This window comes from Corythoichthys intestinalis, chromosome 4, assembly GCF_030265065.1.
Source record: "Corythoichthys intestinalis isolate RoL2023-P3 chromosome 4, ASM3026506v1, whole genome shotgun sequence".
Classification (NCBI taxonomy): Eukaryota; Metazoa; Chordata; class Actinopteri; order Syngnathiformes; family Syngnathidae; genus Corythoichthys; species Corythoichthys intestinalis.
Window position 1 is genome coordinate 32,471,710 of NC_080398.1, and position 27,255 is coordinate 32,498,964.

Below are 27,255 nucleotides of genomic sequence, written 5' to 3' on the forward strand. Positions count from 1 at the left end.
TACAGTGATCCCTCGCTACTTTGCGCCAGATTTTTTTTCAATTTAAATAAATAGATAAATAAATGCAGTATTTTATAGAGCTGTCCCGATCTGATCCAAGTTGTCTCTTTCTCTCGCTCCTGCCACTTTTCTTGGTCAGGCAGTGCGCTGGAGTTGCTTATTAAAGTTAATGATGATTGACAGATGGTTAAGGTTTGATCTTGGCATTTACTTGTCGTTTACTTCAAACTTCGTTTGACATTGTTAAACAGTTGCTGTGGCAACTCATTTTGTGTAAGTGAGCAGCTTGAGCGGATTTGAGTGGACTCAATGAAGTATTTAATAAAAACAAGCATTTTTCTACCTTATTCTTGTTTAAAAAAATAATACGGTGGGGCAGTAACAAATGTTTAAAACATAATTAATACATTTGAAGTGCTTAAAAACTATCAAGAAAAATATATGGCGGAAAACAAAGACAAGATTGAAAAATCAGTTTTTGCTCTTGCACTCTTTAAAAGAAACTGCAGTATTTTAAGCCAAAACAACTGTTTGGGTTTGACTGAACAATATGTCTATATGCTGCCATAGCAAATTCATGGCGCATTAAGCCCCCGAACTATTTTTGATTTGTCCGTTTTACCCTGGAAACCCCCGTTTACAGACGTAGCGCGACCGCATTTGTTTCAACCCAGCCATAAAAAGAAGGTAAGTAATTATATTTTAATTATTCAAAATGTCTGTCATTTTTAGCTTAGAATCATTAATCGATGTCTAATATTTCGTTTAAAAAAAAAAAAAAAAAAGTCAAAAAAAATTATTTACTCGCATATTTTAAACTTTTAAACTAGGGCTGTCAAAATTATCGCGTTAACGCGCGGTAATTTTTAAAATTAATCACGTTAAAATATTTGATGCAATTAACGCACATGTCCCGCTCAGACAGTATTCTGCCTTTTGGTAAGTTTTACAGCAAGGCTTTTTGTGCTGTCTAACAGCGAACTCTTGTGGTCGCTTTGTGACATGGTTTATTGTCTTCTTGCCAGTTCAATATGGCTGACGACGTCTCGGGCTGACGCCTACGTTGTAATGTTGTGCTTATATCATCCTTGGACAAGATTTGTCCATAAGTATGGTTGTTGTAAAGAATGTACATATTATGTTAGTAAGCGAAATGTTATATTTTTTGTATGAGACGCTTTTTTTTTTTTATGTTTAGTGAACCTGTATAGCGTGCTAAGCTAACGTTGTTGCTAATGCAATGCTTGTGTACTTTTTTTTGTAGTTTTATGACGGTCTAAAGAGGACAATGGTTTGAGGCTATTTTATTAATAAATCAGGTGAAAAAGGAAGAAGTCTGATTATTAAGGCGTCGTTCTCTAGCTGTCTAGCTTTGGAAAAAGTAGACTCTTCGGAGTGAGGACAGCATAGACAGATTTAAATGACAGTAGAGTGAAATGCCCTCTACAGTCCTTATGTACCGTATGTTGAATGTATATATCCATCTTGTGTCTTATCTTTCCATTCCAACAATTTATTTTACAGAATATTTATATAATTTACGGAAAAAGATGGCATATGCTATAGATGGTTTGAGTTGCGATTAATTGCGATTAATTACGATTAATTAATTTTTAAGCTGTAATTAACTCGATTAAAAATTTTAATCGTTTGACAGCCCTATTTTAAACAAATTACGTCACAATGAAAAAAATAGTGTCTGGAAATAAGTCACGGATATCACCTCATAACTATGGCTTAATTGTATTTTTTTTGTTACTGTCGCATTTTCTCCGATATGTTAGATGATAAATAATCGATCCAAACAAAGAAAAATAGAAAATTTTTTTTTGAAAGGGTAAATATATGAAAAAGAAAATCTCGATCACTCCTTGATGTCTGCGATTTCTGTATCGCGACCCCTGTTATATTACCATGTTTCACCCATAAAATCCCCAAAAAAATCATTATTTCTTTGTCTTAACGTGGTTATGTAATAGGTTATTGCACAGTATCATTATAACGACAGTTCATATAGACACGTTTGTGCTGAGCGAAAAAAGGTACCTTAAACAAAAATAAGCAGCTACTCAAAATGTTACTCATTACTTGAGTATTCTTTTCATTGGATACTTTTTTACTTGTACTTGAGTACATTTTTTTGGATGACTACTTTTACTCTTACTTGAGTAATATTATTTTGAAGAAACACTACTCTTACTTCCACCTCTGATTGAATGCCACTGACGATGATAGACGTCCAATCCAATATGACTCTGTTGCTGCCATAAGCAGAGTTTAAAGGGCAACTGAAGAGCTTTTCGGATTTCGCTCTTGAGTGTTTTACTCACATTGTATTAAATGCATCATTCGCTGTCTCAAAAAGTCACATTAAAAAAAAAAAAAAAAATTGACCGCGTAGTTTTTTAGTTATGGCCATAGCAACACAGCAACGAGGGACGCGCCGCCCTGCCGACCGCTACCTGATGACGTAACTTCCAGGGAGCCTCGCCACCACTCTGAACACGGAAATATAGCACCACACTATCCTCGCCATATATTGCATACATTTTCTGGGTTTTACTTGCGAGATTCGTCATGCCATCTCGATGTGTAGCAATGAATTGCTCACAGGAAGACTCGAGACTCTATGAGTGGTCCCCAAAACTCCTGCAAAGGTTTGGACTGTTTTTGTAAGCATGCATACAGGTCCCCAACCGGCTCATTGTTTTCATCATTTCAGTGACGACAGCTTTGAAAACCTACAACAATGCAACATTGGTTTTACAAAAACGTAAGTAGAGACCTTTACTGGCTTTTATGATTCTCAAATTTGATGCACTTCTGTTGATAAACGAGGGGGACTCCTACTGCCTGTTTGTTGAAGTGCGACATTTTTTTTCTTTTTTTGAAGAAGGAACTATAGACCCTACCCACCGACGTCACAAAATCACGTGATCGCTGTATTGTTCCGCCCCATTGTCCGTCATTTTGTGTCTGTATTATCAATGGTCTCAATTGATCGAGCAATTTATAATGCATTTCATGGAAGACCCGGTGCTTTCGGATGCCGTAAACTCACTGGATGCGTTGCATAAAAGGCGTTATGTGGAAAAGCTTCAGTTTATCCATTCGCCAGATCCATATTTGATGCCTAAATCGATGTTTTTCGACCCGCTGTCTTGGCCGTCTTTGCCTGACATCTGCTAGCTACCCTGATATTTACAACTATCTTGTCCACACAAAATCCGCCTATTCTCACGAAAGTTTGAAAAACTTTAAGAGCTTGGAGGCTTATAAATACTTCGTTGCTGGTTGGGTGAAACAGGTCCTCGTCCACGAAAATTCGGCAGGAATCTATCTTGTGCTTGGAAAGGTGAGTTACGAAATTTTCAATTCAAAATCTTTTGTTCTTGCTAATATCCACTGTCAAGTCTAATGTATTTCATGTCATTTGTCAATGGAGCGAGGGCTTTTAATGTTTATATGGTTTAGCGATAGCACTCTCACTACATACATATGTGTATGTTGTCGGCGATTAGCCTAGCAATGATCTTAATTGTGGTTGTCAGCCCAAAACCCTCTAAATATATATTAAATGCATCTTACCAGATATAAAATGACTACTACATAATCTGTGGTAATCGTTTGGAGCCCAGTTTTCTCGTCGAATTGCAGCAGCCCATCTCGCTCTCATCTCCGGGTCTCTCGGAATCCGGTAGAACTTCAAGTCTCTCCGTCTATCTTCTCTGTTATTGCAACCGACCGCCACACACGCCTTCACCATTTTGATTATTAATGTTAACAAGCAGAAAAACACGCCGTAAAAAGGAGGAATGTACGTAGCCGTAACAGGTAAACACGATGTGTTGACGGACAATTGGGCGGCACCAGTCAGGAGGGCGGAGTTGTGACGTCACGTGGGTAGGGTCTATAGAATCAAATAGATGCTGATTTGACTTGGGCATTATTATTTGATCACCAAGAAATTAATATTAAAAATTATTAAATTAAAATCAGGATTCATCCAATATTTTCATGCTGCTGTGATTTTTTTTTTCCCCAGGAAGCCAAACATAAAAAATTAAGCGGCAGAAACCCTCAACACGATGAAAAAAGCGTTGCAAGTCAGTCGCCACCCAGTTTCCCAAACTCAGAGAGAGTGGGTCGAGTCATATGATGATCCAAGTGATGCGGTGTCCAGCGATGACGACTGAATAGATCCTATGAGGCCTGCCAGATGCTGAATTTCTTCGGTCTGCGACATCAGATGACGATCACATTTTTAAAAGAAAAATCTAGTTACCTTCATATTTTAATAATAATGATTTATCTTTGTATACAAAACACTAAATGCTACAGAAAAGAGTAAATACATATTTCCCACTGCCATGATCATTTTTCAATGTTGAGCTAGTCCGTTGCTATCCTAACTTTGTGTTGCTTACTAAATTTATGTTCTTTGATGTGTGCCATTGTGTGCTTGGTATAACTTAGCTTTCTATGTTGTGTTACAATCTGACAGCGAAAGCTGATGCTGATTCAACATAAATCTGGTATCATTTATTATTGTGGCCTATTGAATAGTGTTTCAGAATGTAATATAATTACAATAATAGATTAAATTAAACAGTCAACAAAATGTCATTGTTGTTTACAATTTATGGTTTTATTTATTTTTTTAAATGTAATTCATACCCCTGTCAGTGCTTCAGCCTCTTCAAGTTTGGCTCTCACGTCTGGGATCTCCTGACGACACAGGCATACTCTTGGAAGGGTAATTACTTGACTGTTTACAGCAACACCTGGAAAATAAAATCGTTTTGTCATTTATTTTGAAAAATCAATAATATATCATTCATTTAGCCACATTTGGGCTAGCTTTACCATATTTAGATCGGTAGGAGCTGTCCCATTACCTAATATCCAGTTTTAGCTATGTGGAGAGCATAGAAAAATATCCAACCATGTAATCGCATTCTCTCAAATAAAAAAAATCACGATGCTGGACTTAGGTTTACCACTCACTCTCCCGTTCGTGAAGTGTCAAGCTGTCAATTGGCGTCATGACGACATCTGCTGTGTCAAGTAAATCCCAGTCATCTGACGCCTCAGGTTCAAACATGTAGGGATTAATTGTAGTTCATCTTTCCTGGGAGCCTTTGCCATCGGTAGCCTCACGAAAGAGCGATCCTGAATGGTTACCTTTGGTACAAATATCACTGACATCGTTGTTGCTGCTATGCTAGCTGTGGATAGTCTTCTCTGTTGCGTTAAGGAATCTACGTCACACTTCCGGGTTTGCGAAGGGACCATTAACGGAGTGCAAAAAAACTAAAAAAACGCAAATTATCCTTACAATTACGTGTTGATAATGTCATGGTTGTTTTGATGAACTCGTCCAAAGTTTATATTCGTAAAATTACACCAAAATCCAGAAAGGTCTTCAGTTGCCCTTTAAGAGGGGGGGAGCAAAGGGGGCCAGCCCCCCCCCCCCGTTGGCCAAAAAGTGTTATTGCATGTAACTGACTTTCCTATAGATATATAAGTTGTAAAGCAAGAAAACAAACAACAAAAATGAATGAAATGAACAAAAAAAAGATAATTTTATCATGGGTAAAAATGAATTTTTTGAACAGATCATGTGACTAGCACCTTAGACACAAATGTCCTACCCATAATAAGGCCCCAACACAAAAAGGATTGCTAAAATCAAAGAAAACTGAATTTTAAAATAAAAATGTATGTGTTCAAATTAGGGCTGTCAAAATTATCGCGTTAACGGGCGTTAATTAATTTTTTAAAATTAATCACGTTAAAATATTTGACGCAATTAACGCACTAGGCCCGCTCAGACAGATTTAAATGTCAGTACAGTGAAAGGCCAACTTGTTAATTGTGTTTTATGGAGTTTTTCCGCCCTCTGCTGGCACTTGGGTGTGACTTGCATATGTTATGTGGCGTAATGTTGCCCTCTGCTGGCGATTCAGTGCAGCTGATTATTTGGGTTTCGGCGCGCTTTTCTGACGTGATTATATGTCGACGCGAACTCACACTAATAGACAGTGCTATTCAGACCAGCTAACGTCCGCATCCACTATTCAGTGGCAGTTCTCATAGCCCCATCACACTGTTTGTGTCTAATACATGCATCGCTTGTGAGTTATATTCCTCCTTTGTTTATATTCATGAGCATTAGATAGTTATTGATGATGTGTATTTGAATTTGTTCACATATATAGTGAAATGCAGTTACATTGTTAGATGCTTGTGAGCTAATTGGCTAGTGCTACTGCTCAAATGGACACGTGTGTGTACATTTTATGTTATTTTGTGATTTATGCAAGTTATTGACACATTGCCTTGTTATTTTCAGTTTTACAAAAATACAAGAAACGTGCTCCTGTCAAAAAGAGATGACTTCAGTAAAGCCCATGCAACTTTGCCACACCGTCTGATTTTTTTTTTTTTGGAACTTATGTTCGCTATCTGTCAATTTGTGTACTCACACACATTGAGGACTGAATAGGGCTACTAGTTTATTTTTTGATTGAAAATTTTACAAATTTTATTAAAACGAAAACATTAAGAGGCATTTAAATATAACATTTCTATAACTTGTACTAATATTCATCTTTTAAGAACTACAAGTCTTTCTATCCATGGATCACTATAACAGAATGTTAATAATGTTAATGCCATCTTGTTGATTTATTGTTATAATAAACAAATACAGTCCTTATGTACCGTATGTTGAATGTATATATCCATCTTGTCTTATCTTTCCATTCCAACAATAATTTACAGAAAAATATGGCATATTTTATAGATGGTTTGAATTGCGATTAATTGCGATTAATTACGATTAATTAATTTTTAAACTGTAATTAACTCGATTAAAAAATTTAATCGTTTGACAGCCCTAGTTCAAATGCAAATTTTTGAGTCTCAAATATTTTTTCGCATTCAAAAACTTTTTTTCTACGATTGAAATTTTTCTTATATATATTTTGATTGAAGCAATTTTTTTTTTTAATTGAAGCAACTTTTTTGGGGGGATCGAATAATGAAGACACAAATCTACCTCCATATGGCTCCGCCAGGGGGAAACAATTTTTGACTGAGGTAACTACATTGGCACGACACCAGTGGGCGTACCATATTCAATGGATGACAATCTTGGCAAAAAGTATATTGCCTATGCAGCCTGATTTAGATTTCCCCTCAAGAATGATGGGCAACAACAAAAACGCTCATTTTCAAATTATTACTATAAATAGTTTTGTAAATTCATTTTATTGCTGACACTGCGTTTCGGGGTCATCAACATGTTGTGACCCCCCCGCTCAAAAAGTCAAATTCCGCCTATGGTTGCTGCCACCGTTTCTGGTCAAAATGGATTGGGCGTCTATCGCCGTCAATGGCAGTGACAGTGAGTTAAAAAGGAAAAACGGAAGCCATGAGATAAAATAAAAGGTGAGAGAGTCTTGGTTGACACATAAAACAAAGATGAGAGGACCTCCTGGGAGAGGAGAGGCTGGAAAATGGAGATAGACACTTTGGGAGAGAGAGAGAGGAGGAGGAGGAAGAGGAGGAGGAGGAGGGGACGAGTGCAGAGAGAGAGAGAAAGAGCAAGCGAGAAAGAAACAGATCCTCGTGCAGTTTGCGGACCGAGCATTGACGCCGGAGTGAAGACGCGCGCACGCACGCACACGCCTGAGGAGTGTATGACCATGCGGAGTTAAAGCAGACATGGAGGGAAGCATCTTCTTCGGTGAGTCCCTTTTTGCTGGTTTTCTGCATGTGTGACACACATGCGCGCGTGCCAGCGCGGTCCGGATGAAAGTGAGTGTCGTGTTCAATCTGGCAGGTGATCCACCCGAGCTTCCTTTGAGTGTAAAGCCACTCCAAAAAAACAGAGAGAAGAGGTCGGGGATGGTTCATTTCAAAGGAGGAGACGGGAGATGTCGGATTAGTAAGAGTGAGAGCAAAGGGAAGCCAGGGTCCGATTGGTGGCAGGCGGGGGTGACCTTGTTCGGGGAAGTAATCCTAGGGATTATAAAGGCATCTGTAGTTGCAGAGGAAGGAAGGAAGGATTGATGATGGTGCATCTGGTGGGGATGGACGTTATGTTGTTAGGATTGTTTTTGGTGGCGAGAACTAACTTTGACTGCGACTTTTTTTTTTTTCTTGCAATTATTCCAATGATGGGCATTTTACCGGAAAAACAGTTTATAACCCTTAATGCTGAATATTCCCAATTTATCTCAAACCTGTTTTAAAGTACTATTTTTTCATTATATTTAGTATTTATGTTTTTAATTATAGGATTTTATTATTAAAATTTCATTTTTTAAAAAAATGTATCATAAAATAATTACCCCCCCCCTTTTTTTTAATTTACTATTTCTTGAAGTTTTTATAGTATAGGATTTCATTATTTAAATGTTATTTATTTTTTTCAAATAATCATATAAAATAATCTAAATTCATAATAATTTATTTTATTGTATTTTTTGATCTTTTTGTGTATTGATTTAGATTTTAGCCCGGGTATAACAGTTGTAAAAAAAGAAATAAAGAGAAAAAAAAAAAAAAAAAATATATATATATATACGGTATATATTTAACCCTTAAAGACCGGCAACATGAAGGAATTTTCAGAGAATCCCAAAATTTGAAAATTAAGGTCCGAATGAAACATTTGTCAAAATGAATATGTGTAATAAGCGCTCTAATATCTATAACCCTAGCTAAATCCAGTTTTTTTTTTTCTCATGGAACCTGCAGATGCATGTGTTGACTTGCATCCATCATTTTTTTTTTTTTTTTCAAAAAAATCTCAAAATTCTGAATTACTCTCAAAATCATGAAATTTTAGGTGTACCAAATGTGATAATGTGAGGGATATATCTAGGTGTTACACTGTTCAAATGTCGAAATTTTATGATCTTAGGTTTATTGGTTGAAATAAAATTTATTTACAATACTTCATTAGCATTATTTTTTATTACATTTTAAAAATTTAATTTCTATTTTTGTTTTTACTTTTTGCATTTAGATAATATTCAAATTTGCTTATATGATTAAAAAAAATATATATTAAAAAAAGCTTGTAAGGTTTCAGCATTTAAAAATCATTTCAAACTCCATCATCGTTGCATTAAAACTACATTCAAATTTCTAGTTATTTTATGTTATTTATTTTAATGTACTTTTTAATCATATTATGTATAGATTTAGATTTTTGCCTGGGTATAACAGTTGGAGAAAAAAATATGTAGGTGTTACAATGCTCAAATGTCGAAATTTTATGTATTTATTTAAAGACAGTTCATAATCTTAGGTTTTTTTGGTTGAAATAAAATGTAAAATTACATTACTTTTATCATTAGCATTATTTTCATGACATTTTTCCAAATTTAGTTTCTAGTTTTACCTTTGTGCATTTAAATATGTAAGTCTTAAAGTTATCCTCACTGTCCTAAAATTAAATCAGGTACCGTATTTTAAGGACTATAAGTCACACTTTTTTCATTATTTGGCTGGACATGCGACATGCGGAGCAATTTTCTGTATATATGTATTTTTTCTTCCCCCTAAATATGTTGTGTTGTTTATGATATCGTTCTTTAAAAAAAAAAAAAAAAAAAAAAAAAAAACTGTAAATATACTGTACGTTAACAGAAAGGCCGCTGGAAGTCACTCACAGCAGGGGGTGCTGAGGATCTTTTTTTGTCTTTCCCATCAAAAAACAGCCGTTTCGGTCCAAATTTGTCATGCTCGCGCGTTTTCTCCATACAAGGCGTACACAATGGCAGTAAACACGCATGCTGGGTAATTTACATACTACTACTAGGCTACTACAAAGACAGCATTCTATTTCAGTTACAGTGTGTGTTGGAGTTTTTGTATTGGAAATAAAAACGCCTGTGAATTATAATGCAATTCCTCGCAGCTAGATGGTGTAATGACATACAAATACATTTGAGAACTAAAAGGTACAATAAGCCTCAGTTTAACACCCCCTTTTCACTAGTAGCGACATTTTCAACGTTAAATGGTAGCAAGCAAGGTGTCAGGTGGTGACCATGTTATTTAAAAAAAAAAAACAAAAAAACTTTTCAACATATGTATTTAATCACCAAAGTTAAATACAGTATTGTTTCAATATTTTTTATTAGGGCTGTCAAACGATTAAAATTTTTAATCGAGTTAATTACAGCTTAAAAATTAATTAATCGTAATTAATCGCAATTCAAACCATCTATAAAATATGCCATATTTTTCTGTAAATTATTGTTGGAATGGAAAAATAAGACACAAGACGGATATATACATTAAACAAATGGTACTTAAGTACAGTATTTGTTTATTATAACAATAAATCAACAAGATGGCATTAACAATATTAACATTCTCTTAAAGCGATCCATGGATAGAAAGACTTGTAGTTTTTAAAAGATCATTCTTAGTACAAATTATAGAAATTTTATATTAAAACCCCTCTTAATGGTTTCGTTTTATTAAAATTTGTAAAAATGTTCAATCAAAAAATAAACTAGTTGCTCGCCATTGTTGATGTCAATAATTACACCGTGCTCACTTATTGTGCTGAAACTCATAAAATTATTTGGGCCCAAGCGCCAAACACACAAAAAAGTAACAATCGGACATTACACTACTGTAATTTTAATCTGTTTGAGCGGGGCATGTGCGTTAATTGCGTCAAATATTTTAACGTGATTAATTACAAAAATTAATTACCGCCCGTTAACGCGATAATTTTGACAGCTCTAGTTTAATTAATCAATTTTTACACTCCCCGCCACACAAAAAAATCTACCAAAACATTATTTTTCTCAATACCTTGCACCCCCCTAAGCACCTCACTTCCCGCGCCACTGTTAACAGATGTATATTTAGCCTGTTGTTACCATTGTTAATTTATGTTTCTTTTTGGTTTCTGCTGAGTTAAAAAAAAAAGCCCCCCAAAAATGTTATTTACACTTCAGTGTGTGACTTACGTATCTGTTTTTTGTTCCATCTTCATTGTTCATTCTTTGGCTGGTGCGACTGATACACATGTTCAAGGGCGTAGGTTTGGTCTCAACATTGGAAGGGACGATATAACCTGCATGTACTTTTTGCTGGGGATGGGTCATTTATAAGACCAAACAGACTGGGTCAACGGGGTCAGGGCTACATTTCTCACCAATATGAACCTAATTAATTGATAGGCTAAATGATGAATGCAAAATAAATCTGTAATGACTTATACCAGGAGTCCCCAAACTACAGCCCGCGGGCCGGATACGGCCCGCCTTCACATTTGGTCTGGCCCCGTGAACATTTTTTTTTTCCAAGACTGTTATTTATTTCCTGGCTTTTTTCTGTGAAGACCCCAGAGAGGGTTATTATCTATTTAATTAATAGTGTTATTATATTATATTATATTATATTATATTATATTATATTATATTATATTATATTATATTATATTATATTATATTATATTATATTATAGTATAGTGAAGAATCCAAAAAGGGTTATTTGATTGTGGCTTTCTGAAAAACAATAAATTTTCGATCGTCACACCTTTTCTGTTACAAACTGACCCCGGCCCCTCATCAGAGAAGGGAAAAGTTATGTGGCCCTCACAGGAAAAAGTTTGGGGACCCCTGACTTATACTAACTTTCATGTGTATTGGTACAGGTGATACACCGTTTGATTCAAACCTTTATTTTCAAAAACTACTAAAGAAACATTGAGATTTTCCAGAATAAATGTCTGGATTTTATTGGAAAATTGCGATATTTGAACACAAATTATATTAACATACACAAAAAATACAAACTTGTTAATCATCAATTAACTATATAAGGGGGTGATCCGTAGTCATTTCATGCGGTCTAATTAATGTTAACAGTAGAAAACATACAGGAGGAATTTTTCCTCAATGTAGCTTCCTTCTCGAGTTTGGGAAATTCACACTGATTAGTGTTATGCTAACTCTGATGCAGGTCGGACTTTTAGTAGCAAAATTAGTGGTGTGTTCCCCACCTCTACAACATTGACGTCTTTTTACCAGGGCTGTCAAACGATTAAAATTTTTAATCGAGTTAATTACAGCTTAAAAATTAATTGATCGTAATTAATCACAATTCAAACCATCTATAAAATATGCCATATTTTTCTGTAAATTATTGTTGGAATGGAAAGATAAGACACAAGACGGATATATACATTCAACATACTGTACATAAGTACTGTATTTGTTTATTATAAGAATAAATCAACAAGATGGCATCAACATTATTAACATTCTGTTAAAGCGATCCATGGATAGAAAGACTTGTAGTTCTTAAAAGATAAATGTTTGAACAAGTTATAGAAATTTTATATCAAAACCCCTCTTAATGTTTTCGTTAAAATTTGTAAAATTTTCAATCAAAAAAAAAACTAGTAGCTCGCCATTGTTGATGTGAATAATTACACCATGCTCACTCATGGTATTAACCCATAAAATCAGTTGGACCCAAACGCCAGCAGAGGGCGCCAAACACCAAAAAACAAGTAATAAGCGGACATTACAGTGTACTGTCATTTTAGTCTGTTTGAGCGGGCATGTGCGTTAATTTCGTCAAATATTTTAATGTGATTAATTTAAAAAATTAATTATCGCCCGTTAACGCGATAATTTTGACAACCCTACTTTTTACATTACTTACAGTGGCTGCTGCTGGTGAAAAAAACTTCTAATTTCCCTCGTCTGTTGTATTTCTGTTGAGCTGTGAATGTGTGTATGTGTGTGGGGGTCAAGTCATCAGCCAATCAAACGTGCGTTTGAGCAAAGAAAAATGGACTGGCACATTCAGCCAGTGAAAAGGGGTCAATATAAGTCTGAACATAAGGAAAGTACTGTAATTCACTTAATAATGGTCGGGTCATTTCTATCCTTACAACATATGGGAAGGCAATCTAAATTACCTATATAACTTAAGTAATAATATAATGCAAATAAGGTTGCTTAAAAGTTGGTGGGGACAATTTCAGCATCCTGAAAAGTTGCTAGTGTTATGTCCCTACCGTCCCTATGCAAACCTATGCCCTTGCTCATGTTCTATTTATAGTCCAGAAAATACGGTAATCATTTTATCTGCAATTGGAGATCAACTAATTCAGGGTGCACCCCACTTAAAGCCCATAGTTAAGTGAGACAGGCTCCAGTACCCCCGCGATCCTTGTGAGGATACGCGGCTTAGAAGATGAACGCATAACTGAATAATCATTTTACTATTATTAGTATTATTTTATACATTTTCCCAACCTAACTAATATTCACCAAAACAATTATTATTATTATCACTCTTTTGACTCTGCTTACTTTTTACTTTCCCTGCCTTTGTTTTGACTATTACTGCCGGAGAAGTCCATTCATTTGTGAAGCATTTTTAATTCATTCTTGTATTTCTTTTCAACCTTTTCTATGTATTATGCATCACTTTGGAAAGGGAAATTGTCTTCACACTGTCAGCCTTTGGGCCCAGTGGGCGAGCATCTGCATGAATTCCGCAAGATAATGCACAACAATCATGAGAAAAATGCTCCCAGCGGGGGTCAGTTGAGTAATAACATTTGTATTTTTCAAGTGCCTTTAATGAAAAGAAAATGCCATAACCCACGTCCAATTTGCGGGAAAAATATTGCGCCTCGGCGGTTTTTGCCTCGCACGCCTTCGGGAAGTTTGTGGCGAGGTCGCGCGCGCATGCCCGTGTAACGCAAGTCGCTGTTTTTCGACATCATACGTTGGGCTTGTTATACAAAATGTATTCATGGTATTGCCTTCTTCAATAGAGGATATTGGAAGATCAATAAAGTGTAGCTGGGATGCGCCTGCCAAGTATTTGCTCGGCTAACAAGTTCTGTTTATTTTGCAGTGTTATTTGAACATGTTGGTTCCTAAAGTTTTCACAGAATAAAAGGTTTTAACTCATTTGCTGCCATTGTAATAGACGTCCAATCCATTTTGACTAGGACAGCCCCAAATTCAAAGCGGATTGGTCGTCTATCACCATCAATGGCGGAAAAAGATGATCATTCACTGTCAACCGTCCCAGTTAATTAGCTGTAAATGTTTTAAAATGAACTTTTATCTGAATGCAACTATCAGCATATTCAGGTATTTCAACATTATTACATGCCCTTGAATTTTCGGGTTACTGCCAGAAACCCGATAATGAAACCTAGCCATAGATTCTCAAAGTGGGAGATTCTGGGTCCCTCTAGTGGTATTTTTAATCCTGACAGTACGAATAAAAGCATATGTGGAGATTAGGGGAGGTGTATCCCCCCTGGTGGCCGAAAATGTCATTGCATCTAATTGACTTTGCTATATACCGTATTGGCCCGAATATAAGACTGTGTTTTTTTACATTAAAATAACACTGAAAAAGAGGGGGTCGTCTTATATTCGCGGTCTAGACCAGGGGTCCCCAATCTTTTTTGCATCACGGACCGGTGTTATTTGGGTCTTTTTTTTCACGGACCGGTGTTCTGACAAATTTTGCAACCAATCAAAAATTGCAACGTTCTGCGCATGCGCGTAATGTTAAACATGGCCGCAAATGGAGCGATTCCGAAGTAAACACTACAAACTTTCTTTAAAGAAAGGAATATTACCTTACGTTTGATCATGGTAGGACATGTAGAAAAGTTCTCCTCAGATACATCCTGCCATGTTAGCTGCACACAACAACTGCACACCGCTCTCCCACCATTAACGACTTCGCCTTGTCGTTAAGCATTAATTAAGAAGCCCGCTTCACAAAGATACGATGTTGGAAATTGTAGCTCTCGCAGCGATGTCAGGATATTCCGGAATGACTTTAATCCAGAGCCTCGGTAGAGTTGTTGTCTCAAATGTACGTTTAAGGTCGCCGTCATTTGAGATCACTACAAGCTGATCCTCCTGTTGCACATGGTCGAATCACTCGGTTTATTCACAAACGGGTCACGAATCCACTCCTTCGCAATTCATGGGTCTTCGAGGTTTAGGCTCATCTTCTGGCTCGTCAGGTGCCCTTTTCGCTGTAAAAATATCTCCAAAGACGTCTGTTTTCCAGTCATTTTCGCTCGTGTGGGGGCTGATTATTTCTGGTAACAAATGTGCTGCGCCTGCGGCCTAGTAATATGTTATTATCGAGGACAAGCGCACATAGATATACTGTATTATATACACAAAACAAAATGTAGTGCTAGCAGTCCAATCAATGGATTTCTATGACGACATTCTAATCTATCCTGTAGTATTACAGTATATCTAGAGTAGACAGGGCTATTGGTGTGTTAAGCAGGGGCACAGGGTTAGTTCGGCCAGAATGCGGTCATTAATAAATTATTATTTGTCCGCGGCCCGCCAGATGGGGACCCCGGTCTAGACATTATACCCATTCACGACGCTAAATGGCGCCAGATATCATTGAAGCGATGTTCTGTCATGACAGTCTCAGCTACTCTCCCCATTCCCGACGCTAGATGGCGCCAGATATCATTGAAGCGATGTTCTGTCATGACAGATCTCAGCTCCTCTCAAGTTTAACCAGTTTGCATTACTTTATTGCAATGTTTTTCCTTATTCAGATTTGTTTCAAGACTACAGTTACAGTTAGACTTCACTTTGATGGTTAATGCAGTTTTGCAATTTTGTTGTTTTGTCACAATAGATTGGTTTATTTACATTTCAAAAACCAGAAGCCATTCATTTACAAATGTGATTGCACTTTAATTGACATATTTAAATGTTCAGATATTAAGATTTGAATGAGGCAAAATAACATGCTTTTTTTCTCTCAAATATATTTTTATAATCATTTGTTTCGCTCGTTCTCTGACATCATCACCAAGATGGAGGCGCCAGATCGCTATAATGACAGGAGGAACTAAACGGCAGATTTTAAAGACTCATTTCTCGTCATTTCTCTCATTTCTCGTCTCGTCTGCGCTTTGCCAAATTTTTGTATATAGTTGAATCGTCTCAAAATATGATTTTAATTCCAATAATAATGCAATTTAATTTTTTTTGTCATCTCACATACACATTAAGTAATTTTTTGCACCTTTATCTGTACTTTTACTGAGTACTGTATTTTTCGAACTATAAGTCGCACCTGAGTATAAGTCGCACCAGCCATAAAATGCCCAACAAAGAGGAAAAAAACATATATAAGTCGCATCGGAGTAAAAGTCGCATTTTGGGGGGAAATTTACTTGATGAAATCCAACACGTAGAACTGATATGTCATCTTGAAAGACAATTTAATATAAAAATTAGGGCTGTCAAACGATTAAAATTTTTAATCGAGTTAATTACAGCTTAAAAATATTTTTCTGTAAATTATATATATATTCTGTAAAATAATTTGTTGGAATGGAAAGATAAGACACAAGATGGATATATACATACATTCAACATACAGTACATAAGGACTGTAGTGGGCATTTCACTCTACTGTCATTTAAATCTGTCTATGCTGTCCTCACTCCGAAGCGTCTACTTTTTCCAAAGCTAGACAGCTAGTGAACGACGCCTTAATAATCAGACTTCTTCCTTTTTCATCTGATTTATTAATAAAATGGCCTCAAACCACTGTCCTCTTTAGACTGTAGTGAAACTACAAAAAAAAAGTACACAAGCATTGCATTAGCAACAACGTTAGCTTAGCACGCTATACAGGTTCACTAAACATAAACAAAAAGCATCTCATACAAAAAATATAACATTTCGCTTACTAACATAATATGTACATTCTTTACAACAACCATACTTACGGACAAATCTTGTCTAAGGATCATATAAGCACAACATTACAATGTAGGCGTCACCCCGAGACGTCGTGCAGCCATATTGAACTGGCAAGAAAGCAATAAACCATGTCGCAAAGCGACCACAAGAGTTCGCTGTTAGACAGCACAAAAAACCTTGCTGTCAAACTTACCAAAAGGCAGAATACTGTCTGAGTGGACATGTGCGTGAATTGCGTCAAATATTTTTACGTGATTAATTAAAAAGATTAATTACCGCGCGTTAACGCGATAATTTTATAGAGAGAGAGAACAACATTCTGAATTAGTGTACAGAATGATAATGTTACATGATTCATGAACAACAAAATGTGAATGTACTGTCCTCACCAGGACGCTACGGCTCGGTCCTGACTATACAGCGAGCTAAACTCCCAAATGACGATGCTGGACGTTCGTATAATTTGCTGACTTTATTGTAGACTTTGTAGAGTGAAACTAAAAATAGAAATAATACAAATCAATTTCGTCCTCGATACCAAACAGGTTCGCATCAACGTAAATAAATGATAATTAGCTGCTATTACAGCAATGACACAAACGGTTAGCATGCGTTCGCTAGCATTAGCACAAAGTTTAAACAACCACATAACTGGCTGTAAGTGTCTGATCGCGGGTGGAAAACACACAACAACAACAGAAAAGATGATACACACTGGCGTTGCCTCTGTAGAGATATTTTACAAGCACAAACAATTAAATTAAACAAGCCGTGATTCTCTCTTTCTCTCGCTCACTCGCTCAGACGCTGCGTAGCTGTCCATCTTCTTCTGTCGTGTGAGCGCTCTTCTTCGCGTAAACAAGTGCGAGTGCATTCCCGCTTGGGCGTGAAAGCGCCACAAACTAAAAGCATGCATTTCAATATAAAAAAGTCAATAATACAATTGAACACACATTGCCAAAGGCAGAACGCGAACGTGGCCATAGCTATTAAGAGTTATTCAGGTAACTATAGCATAAAGAACATGCTAACAAGTTTACCCAAACCATTAGTGTCACTCCAAAAAAACAAAATAACATGTGAAATGATATCATAATCATTAACGGATTCAATTTAAGGGGGGGCCAAGGGGGCCAGCCCCCCCGGTGGCCGAAAAGTGTCATTGCATGAAATTGACATTCCCATATCTATCTATCTATCTATCTATCTATCTATCTATCTATCTATCTATCTATCTATCTATCTATCTATCTATCTATCTATCTATCTATCTATCTATCTATCTATCTATCTATCTATCTATCTATCTATCTATCTATCTATCTATCTATCTATCTATATTAGGGCTGTCAAAATTCTCGCGTTCACGCGCGGTAATTAATTTTTTAAATTTATCACATTAAAATATTTGACGCAATTAACGCACATGTCCCGCTCAGACAGTATTCTGCCTTTTGGTAACTTTTACAGCAAGGCTTTTTGTGCTGTCTAACAGCGAACACTTGTGGTCGCTTTGCGACATGGTTTATTGTTTTCTTGCCAGTTCAATATGGCTGCACGACTCGGGCTGACGCCTACGTTGTAATGTTGTGCTTATATGATCCTTGGACAAGATTTGTCCGTAAGTATGGTTGTTGTAAAGAATGTACACATTATGTTAGTAAGCGAAATGTTATATTTTTTGTATGAGACGCTTTTTGTTTATGGTTAGTGAACCTGTATAGCGTGCTAAGCTAACGTTGTTGCTAATGCAATGCTTGCGTACTTTTTTTTTTTGTAGCTTTACGACGGTCTAAAGAGGACAATGGTTTGAGGCCATTTTATTGATAAATCAGATGAAAAAGGAAGAAGTCTGATTATTAAGGTGTCGTTCACTAGCTGTCTAGCTTTGGAAAAAGTAGACGCTTCGGAGTGAGGACAGCATAGACAGATTTAAATGACAGTAGAGTGAAATGCCCACTACAGTCCTTATGTACCGTATGTTGAATGTATATATCAATCTTGTGTCTTATCTTTCCATTCCAACAATTTATTTTACAGAATATATACTGTATATAATTTACAGAAAAATATGGCATATTTTATAGATGGTTTGAATTGTGATTAATTACGATTAATGAATTTTTAAGCTGTAATTAACTCGATTAAAAATTTTAATCGTTTGACAGACCTAATATATATATATATATATATATATATATATATATATATAAGTTGTAAAGCAATAAAACTGCAACAAAAATGAATGAAATGAACAAAAAAATTTTATTTTTATAGTGGCGTCAAAATTATTATTTGAACAGATCATGTGAATAGCACCTTAGACGGTCATTTGCTTTGCATATAATTTTCCAAAAAAAAGGGCAATTTTATTTTTCAAATGATTTTTTTCTTTGTTGAAAATATTTATTTTGATTGAAGCAACTTTTTTGGGAATGAAGGATTCAGACACAAATGTCCTACCCATAATATGGCCCAAACACAAAAAGGATTTCGTCTATCAAATAAAACTTTTTCAATGAAAAATTAAGTGTTCAAATGCAAAATTTTCAATCTCAAATATTTTTCTTTTTTTTGATTGAAGTGATTTTTCTTCTTGAAAATATATAATTTTTGAAGCAACTTATTTTTCGATTGAATAAGACAAAAACGTCCTAGCCAAAATGTGGCCCATACACAAATCAACATTACTTCCATCAAAAAAGTTGATTCAATCCCCCAAAAAATTCAATCAAGGAAAAATAGCTTTCACATGCATTCTTTTGAGTTTCAAATTTATTTTTGCATTCAAACACTTTTTTTTTTTTTTTTGATTGAAGCGACTTTTTTTTTTTATTGAAAATATACTGTATATTTTGATTGAAGCAACTTTTCATTTTTATTTTATTTTTTTGGGATTGAATAATAAAGACACAAATCTACCTCCGCCCAGGGGATACAATTTTTGACTGGGGTAACTACATCAGCACGACACTGGCGGGCGTACCATATTCAATGGTTGACGATCTTGGCGAAAAGCATTGCCTAAGCAGCCTGATTTAGAATTCCCATCAAGAATGATGGGAAACAAAACATGGTCATTGTCAACTTATTATTATAAATATTCTTGTAAGTTAATTTTATTACTGACACTGCGTTTCGTGGTCATCAACATGTTGTGCCCCCCCTGCCCAAAAAGTCAAACTCCGCCTATGATCATAATGTGTTAATAATTCCACACATTCTGTAAGTCCCTCCTGAGTATCGCACCCCCAGCCAAACTATGAAAAAAAACCTGCGACTTATAGTCCGAAAAATACAGTACTTCATCCTCAACTGTTGACCGTAATTGTTGTCCAATTCATATTAACTGGAAGTAAACAATCATGTTTCAGTGCCTTTGACGTATGAACATTCACTGCCAATCTAAAATTTCTTCACCTTTTTTCTGCCAAATCCTTGATGAAGTTGACATCTATCCTCGTCATTGAGAAATCCAGGAGACAAACATCATTCCAAGCATTTGTACGCAGCTAATCTCATCTGTTGTTCCTGCAGCGTGTCCGCTACAACGCGCCGGATCGATGTTTTTAACTTATCTGCAATCAAAGCCGAGTGAAACAAACGCACTTAAAAAAAAAAATCCCTCAGCCTTTTATGCATCCTGAGTGCCGGAGCGCCGAATAGAAAACGACGACTCTCCTCAATTATTCATACAACAGTTTGTCCTGCGGTTTTAAGGCGAACGTCAGCCTTTAAAAAAGAAAAGAGTCATCGTAAACATGAAAAGTGCAGCGAGAGAAGGTTCTGATCTTTTCCCGTCTCCCTCGCTCCGGCTCCAAAAGGCCCGGAGGAAATGGCTTTGCGGTGGGCGAGAAAACGTCTTCTTGGTTAACCTCAGATTACAGGGAGCGCGCCGTGTGACTGTCGGGGGTCGCCGCGTTTATTAGGCGCACGCTCACCGTGGATGTCGAGACTAGATGACTGTCAAGGGACGGAAATGCTCTTGTTATCTCTCTCAGAACATTTTCGGATCAGAGGCATTTACAGTGAATAAAATAAGTATTTGAACACCCTGCTATTTTGCAAATTCTCCCACTTAGAAATCATGGATGGGTCTGAAATTTTCATCGTGGCATGTCCACTGTGAGACAATTTATTTGTGTGATACAGCTGCAAATAAGTATTTGAACACCTGAGAAAACAAATGTTAATATTTGGTACAGTAGCTTTTTTTATGCAATTACAGAGGTCAAACATTTCCTGTGGGTTTTTTTTACCAGGTTTGCACACACTGCAGGAGGGATCTTGGTCCACCCATCAGTCAGGTTTCTGGGCTGGAGTTTGAGCTCCTCCAAAGGTTTTCTATTGGGTTTAAGTCTGGAGACCGGCTAGGCCATACTAAAACCTTGTTATGCTTCTTACGGAGCCACTCCTTGGTTTTCCTGGCTGTGTGCATCAGGTCATTGTCATGTTGGAAGACCCAGGCGCGAGCCATCTTCAATGCTCTGACTGAAGGAAGGAGGTTGTTCCCCAAAATCTCACAAAACAGGGCCCCAGTCATCTTCTCTTTAATACAGTGGACTCGTCCTGTCCCATGCGCAGAAAAACACCCCCATACCATGATGCTACCACCCCCATGCTTCACAGTAGGGATGGTGTTCTTGAGATAGTACTCGTCATTCACGGCCAGTGTTGTCACGGATTACTTAAAAAGGTCATTTAATTACTGATTACACCTCAAAAAAGTAATCTAGTTACTTTACTGATTACTTTATTATTAAAGTAACTAAGTTACTTTAAAAGTAACCTATCAGTTACTTTTTACCAATTTTTCTCCTTTTGCTGCCTCAACATAAAAATAACAGACAAATGTCATCGCGTGTAATTGCGTTTTTCACATAAGGCTTAATCTTTGAGTCAGCGGGGGTTTAATTAGTCGATGGAGTTGATTTCAGCTACCATTGACTCGCCCTAGCTTAGCTATTCCGGAGCTCTAAAACTAACAAATAACTGACAAACTGCAGGAAATTTGTTTAAATAAACTCCAACGTCTAATTAAACCCCCGCTAACTCCAAGATTAAGCCTAATGTAAAAAATTCTGAACTTCCCCTTTGAAATAAAGACCTAGCCATTAAAATGTTGTCAATAAAAGTTGTAAAGCAATAAAACAAACAACAAAAATTAATGAAATGAACAAAAATCCTACAACGTTAAGTTTTCATAATGGGTCAAAATCATTTGCTTAGCCAAAACGACACCAGAGGAGGCAAGATGGATATTTAGAGTTTCTTTAAACCTATAGCTTTCAAACGCTACCAACAACAACTTGAACAGTTGATTGAACTCAAACAGTGTCAAGATGTGTTTGTATATATAAATATATATTAGGGCTGTCAAACGATTAAAATTTTTAATCGAGTTAATTACAGCTTAAAAATTAATTAATCGTAATTAATCGCAATTAATCGCAATTCAAACCCTCTATAAAATATGCCATATTTTTCTGTAAATTATATACATGTTCTGTAAAATAAATTGTTGGAATGGAAGATAAGACACAAGATGGATATATACATACATTCAACATACGGTACATAAGGACTGTAGTGGGCATTTTACTTTACTGTCATTTAAATCTGTCTATGCTGTCCTCACTCCGAAGCGTCTACTTTTTCCAAAGCTAGACAGCTAGTGAACGACGCCTTAATAATCAGACTTCTTCCTTTTTCATCTGATTTATTAATAAAATAGCCTCAAACCATTGCCCTCTTTAGACTGTCGTAAAACTACAAAAAAAAAAAGTACACAAGCACTGCATTAGCAACAATGTTAGCTTAGCACGCTATACAGGTTCACTAAACATAAACAAAAAGCGTCTCATACAAAAAATATAACATTTCGCTTACTAACATAATATGTACATTCTTTACAACAACCATACTTACGGACAAATCTTGTCCAAGGATCATATAAGCACAACATTACAACGTAGGCGTCAGCCCGAGACGTCGTGCAGCCATATTGAACTGGCAAGAAAAAAATAAACCATGTCGCAAAGCGACCACAAGAGTTCGCTGTTAGACAGCACAAAAAGCCTTGCTGTAAAACTTACCAAAAGGCAGAATACTGTCTGAGCGGGACATGTGCGTTAATTGCGTCAAATATTTTAACGTGATTAATTTTAAAAATTAATTACCGCGCGTTAACGCGATAATTTTTGACAGCCCTAATATATATATATATATAAAGTATTGGCCAAAAGTTTGGAGACACCTCAAAGGTAGATACTTTGAAGAATGTAGAATACAAAACCTGTTTTCAGTTATTTCACTTTTTTGCCATTCCACATGTTCGTTCATAGTTTTGATGTCTTCAGTGAGAATTTAACAATCGTAGTGAAAATATATAAAACGCAAAAATGATTAAGTGTGTCCAAACTTTTGACTTTTGTGTCAGAGTATTCAACATGCTTTTCCCCCGGTCCCACAAATGTAAAACTCCTCCTATGATTACAAACTCTAACTATAAAATGTACATAATTACACATTTTATAAATGCTAGTTACAAATTGTGGAAGTGCTGGCTGTCTCGTTACCTGTCGGCTTTCTTTCAAGTTTTTTCGCGTTGTGCTGTAATTCCAAGTGCTTCCTTGTTGAATTTTTAGCAGTCTTTCTGAGCCAGCGCAAAGTTTGCAACGTACGGAGATATTTTTGTCATCTTTACTGGACGGATATGTGAAGTAATGGCTGTAGCTCCAGTGAGAAAATGCAGCTGTTTGTTGTATCTCTCCGGCTCCTTTACTGTTAGCATCCTGATAGATAGCCAGGCTAAGTTGTTGACCGCCGTGGCTGGCGGCACGCACACAGCATGGTAATACACGTGACCCGTTTTTTTCCGATGAGAAAACGTGAGATGTGATGTCATCCCCAAACTCAAGAGCAGTATTTTCTATTCAAATGCTCTTCGTACATGACAACAGTATTCTTCATTCTACATATAGTATGAGGCAACAAAAAAATAGTAACGCTCAGGCACTGAGGAAACTAACTTTAATCAGATTACTGGCTTGGAAAAATGAACGCGTTAGATTGCTCGTTAATGAAAGAAAGTAATCAGATTACAGTAACGCAAGTAACGCGTAACTGACAACACTGTTCACGGCTAGTGGAATTATGGCCTAAAACTTCTATTTTACACTCATCTGACCTCAAAACTTGCTTCCATGACTCCTCTGCATCATCCAAATGGTCATAGGCAAACTTAAGACGGGCCTTAACATGTGCTGGTTTGAGCAGGGGAACCTTCCGTGCCATGCAGGATTTCTAACCATGACGTGTTAGTGCTTGGTGCTTATTACTAACAGCAACCTTGGAAACGGTGGTCCCAGCACTTTTCAGGTCATTGACCAACCCATTTTCAATGCTCTGACTGAAGGGAGGAGGTTGTTCCCCCAAATCTCACAATACAGGGCCCCAGTCATCCTCTCTTTAATACAGTGCACTCATCCTGTCCCATGCGCAGAAAAACATCCCCATAGCATGATGCTACCACCCCCATGCTTCACAGTAGGGATGGTGTTCTTGAGATAGTACTCATCATTCACGGCTAGTGGAATTATGACCCAAAACTTCTATTTTCCTCTCACCTGACCACTAAACTTGCTCCCATGACTCCTCTGCATCATCCAAATGGTCATAGGCAAACTTAAGACAGGGAACCTTCCGTGCCATGCATGATTTATAACCATGACGTCTTTGTGCTTAGTGCTAATTACCAACAGTAACCTTGGAAACGGTGGTCCCAGCACTTTTCAGGTTATTGACCAACTCTTGTCGTGTAGTTCTGGGCTGATCCATCACCTTTATTAGGATCATTGAGACCCCACGAGGTGATATCTTACATGGGGGTCCACTCCGATTGAGATTGACCGCCATGTTTAGCTTCTTTTGTTATCTAATGCAGGGGTTTTCAACCCAGTCCTCAAGGCACACTGTGGGTCCTGGTTTTTGTTCCAGCCGATCCAGCAGAGACAGTTGAACCAATGAGGCTTCTGCTAAAACAAGCCACACCTGACTGCAATCAACTGATTGCACTTGTAAAACACCAGATTGGGGAAAAAGTGTTGTCATCTTGTTTGGTAAGAATGAAATCCTGCACCCACAGTGTGCCTTAGTGGAATAGGTTGGGGACCCCTGATCTAATGATTGCTCCAACAGTGGACCTTTTTTCACCAAAATACTTCACAATTGCTCCGTAGCCCTTACCAGCCTTGTGGAGGTAAACAATTTGGTCTCTCGTGTCTTTGGACAATTCTTTCCATATTGAACGTGTTAGAAGTTTGAGTCTTACTGATAGTATGGGGTGGACAGGTGTCTTTTGGCTGCTATCGACCTCAAACAAGTGCATCTAATTCAGGATAATAAATGAAGTGGAGGTGGACTCTTAATAGGCGGACTAACAGGTCTTTCAGGGTCATGATTCTAGCTGATAGACCGGTGTTAAATATTTATTTGCAGCTGTATCACACAAATAAATTGTTAAAAAAATCATGCATTGTGATTTCTGGATTTTTCTTTTTAGATTATCTCTCTCACAGTGAACATGCACCTACGATGGAAATTTCAGACTCCTCCATGATTTCTAAGTGGGAGAACTTGCCAAATAGCTGGGTGTTCAAATACTTATTTTCTCCACTGTATCATTCCAAATTGCTGTGAACCTTTGGTGTACCGCAGGGGGTGTGTTCGAGGCACACAGACGTTCATTACAGGTGAAAATCCAGCAAAAAAAGCAAAAACAAAAAGACATCGTAACTACTTTCTTTATGTGTTTAAGCGACACTGACCCAAAATCAATTTCAAAATTGTTCTTTTATTACGCTGTCATTGATTAACTCTTCAGAGAAAGCATTTTCCTGAAATGAAAACCCTCCAGCGCTAGCTGATTTAGAGCATTTTGACAGATCTTTCAAGGTCCACAAAATTGGGACTATGTGCCACTAAACATGGAGACTACCAGATGAACAATTAAACTTTCCTCTTATGTCAGAAAAAAATAAAATATATATTTTTTTAGTATTTGACAAAAGAGCATTGGTTGGTTTCACCCAAACCACTAATTTTGGCAAAAAGAAAAACGGAAAACTTGAAACAGGTGACTTGAAGTTCTACCCACAGTCCCCCAATTTGGCCAACTTTCATAATTATCCGATGTGCATGTGTGATACATCATTGGAAAGCTTAAAATCTCAATTTTCTGGGGAAAGCAAAATTTTGAACAGGAGGGCATTTAAAGAAAAACAGGTTTCGCTGTTTAAAAAAAAATAACTGGAGATGAGAGCACGCCAGAGCAGAATTAAAGACGCCACGGTTTTAACAACATATTATCGCGTACTTACCTCTTTTCGATCCAAAAACTCCATGTAGCATATATCACAGTGTCAAGACAAAGCTGTGAATGGCCACAGCTGGATTTTTTGGGGGATTTTATGGGTTAAACATGGTAATATAACAAGGGTCGCGATGAAGAAATTGCAGACATCAAGGAGCGATAAAGATTTTTATTTTCATATATTTCCCCTTTTAAACGTTTTTTTTTTTTTTTTTTTGTCAATTTTCTTTGTTTGGATCAATTATCATCTAAAATATTGGGGAAAATGCGACAGTAACGGAAAAAAAAATACAATTAAGCAACTGTTATGAGGTAGATATCTGACTTTTTTACAGACGCCAATTTTTTCATTGTGACTGAATTTGTTTAAAAGTTTAAAATATGCTAGTGAATAATTTTTTAAAGTCGTTTTTTTTTTTTGTTTTAAAACTAAATATTAGACATTGATTAATGATTCTAAGCTAAAAATGACAGACATTTCGAAGAATAAATACAGTTACTTTTACGGCTAGGTTGAAACAAAAGCGGTTGCGCGACGTCTCTAAACGGAGTTTTCCAGGGTAAAACGGACAAATTAAAAATAGTTCAGGGGCTTAATGCGCCATGAATCTGCTCTGGCAGCATATAGACATATTGTTCTATCAAACACAACAGTTCTTATGGCTTAAACCTCAGCAGTGTATTTTAAAGAAGGGTGCAAGAGCAAAAACTGCTTTTTCAGTCTTGTCTGTGTTTTCCGCCATATATCGGTATCGCATTTTTTGATTTCTGTTAAAAATTCATTACCGGACAATAGACCCTACCCACGTGACGTCACAACTCCGCCCTCCTGACTGGTGCCGCCCAATTGTCCGTCAATACATCGTGTTTACCTGTTACGGCTATGTACATTCCTCCTATTTACGACGGTCGGTTGCAATAACAGAGAAGATAGACGGAGAGACTTGGAAGTTCTACCGGATTCCGATAGACCCGCAGAGGAGAGAGCGAGATGGGATGCTGCAATTCGACGAGAAAACTGGGCTCCAAACGATTACCACAGATTATGTAGTAGTCATGTGGGTAGGGTCTATAGGGGTGTAACGGTACACAAAAAT

At 36.8% G+C, this 27,255-nt stretch overlaps 1 protein-coding gene across 3 annotated transcripts in view; it reads left to right on the plus strand.

Moving 5' to 3' along the window:
* The window catches only part of znf385d (zinc finger protein 385D), a 293,701-nt gene that overhangs the window by 82,454 nt on the left and 183,992 nt on the right, over nt 1-27,255 (plus strand). The window contains exon 1 of one of the 3 annotated variants that reach the window (XM_057833410.1): nt 7,611-7,753. The exons of the other annotated variants lie outside the window; for them this stretch is intronic. Coding sequence (XP_057689393.1) covers nt 7,732-7,753 — 22 coding nt within the window. The 5' untranslated portion in view covers nt 7,611-7,731. Of the gene's footprint in view, nt 1-7,610; nt 7,754-27,255 lie in introns of those variants that run through there. 3 annotated transcript variants of the gene reach the window in all.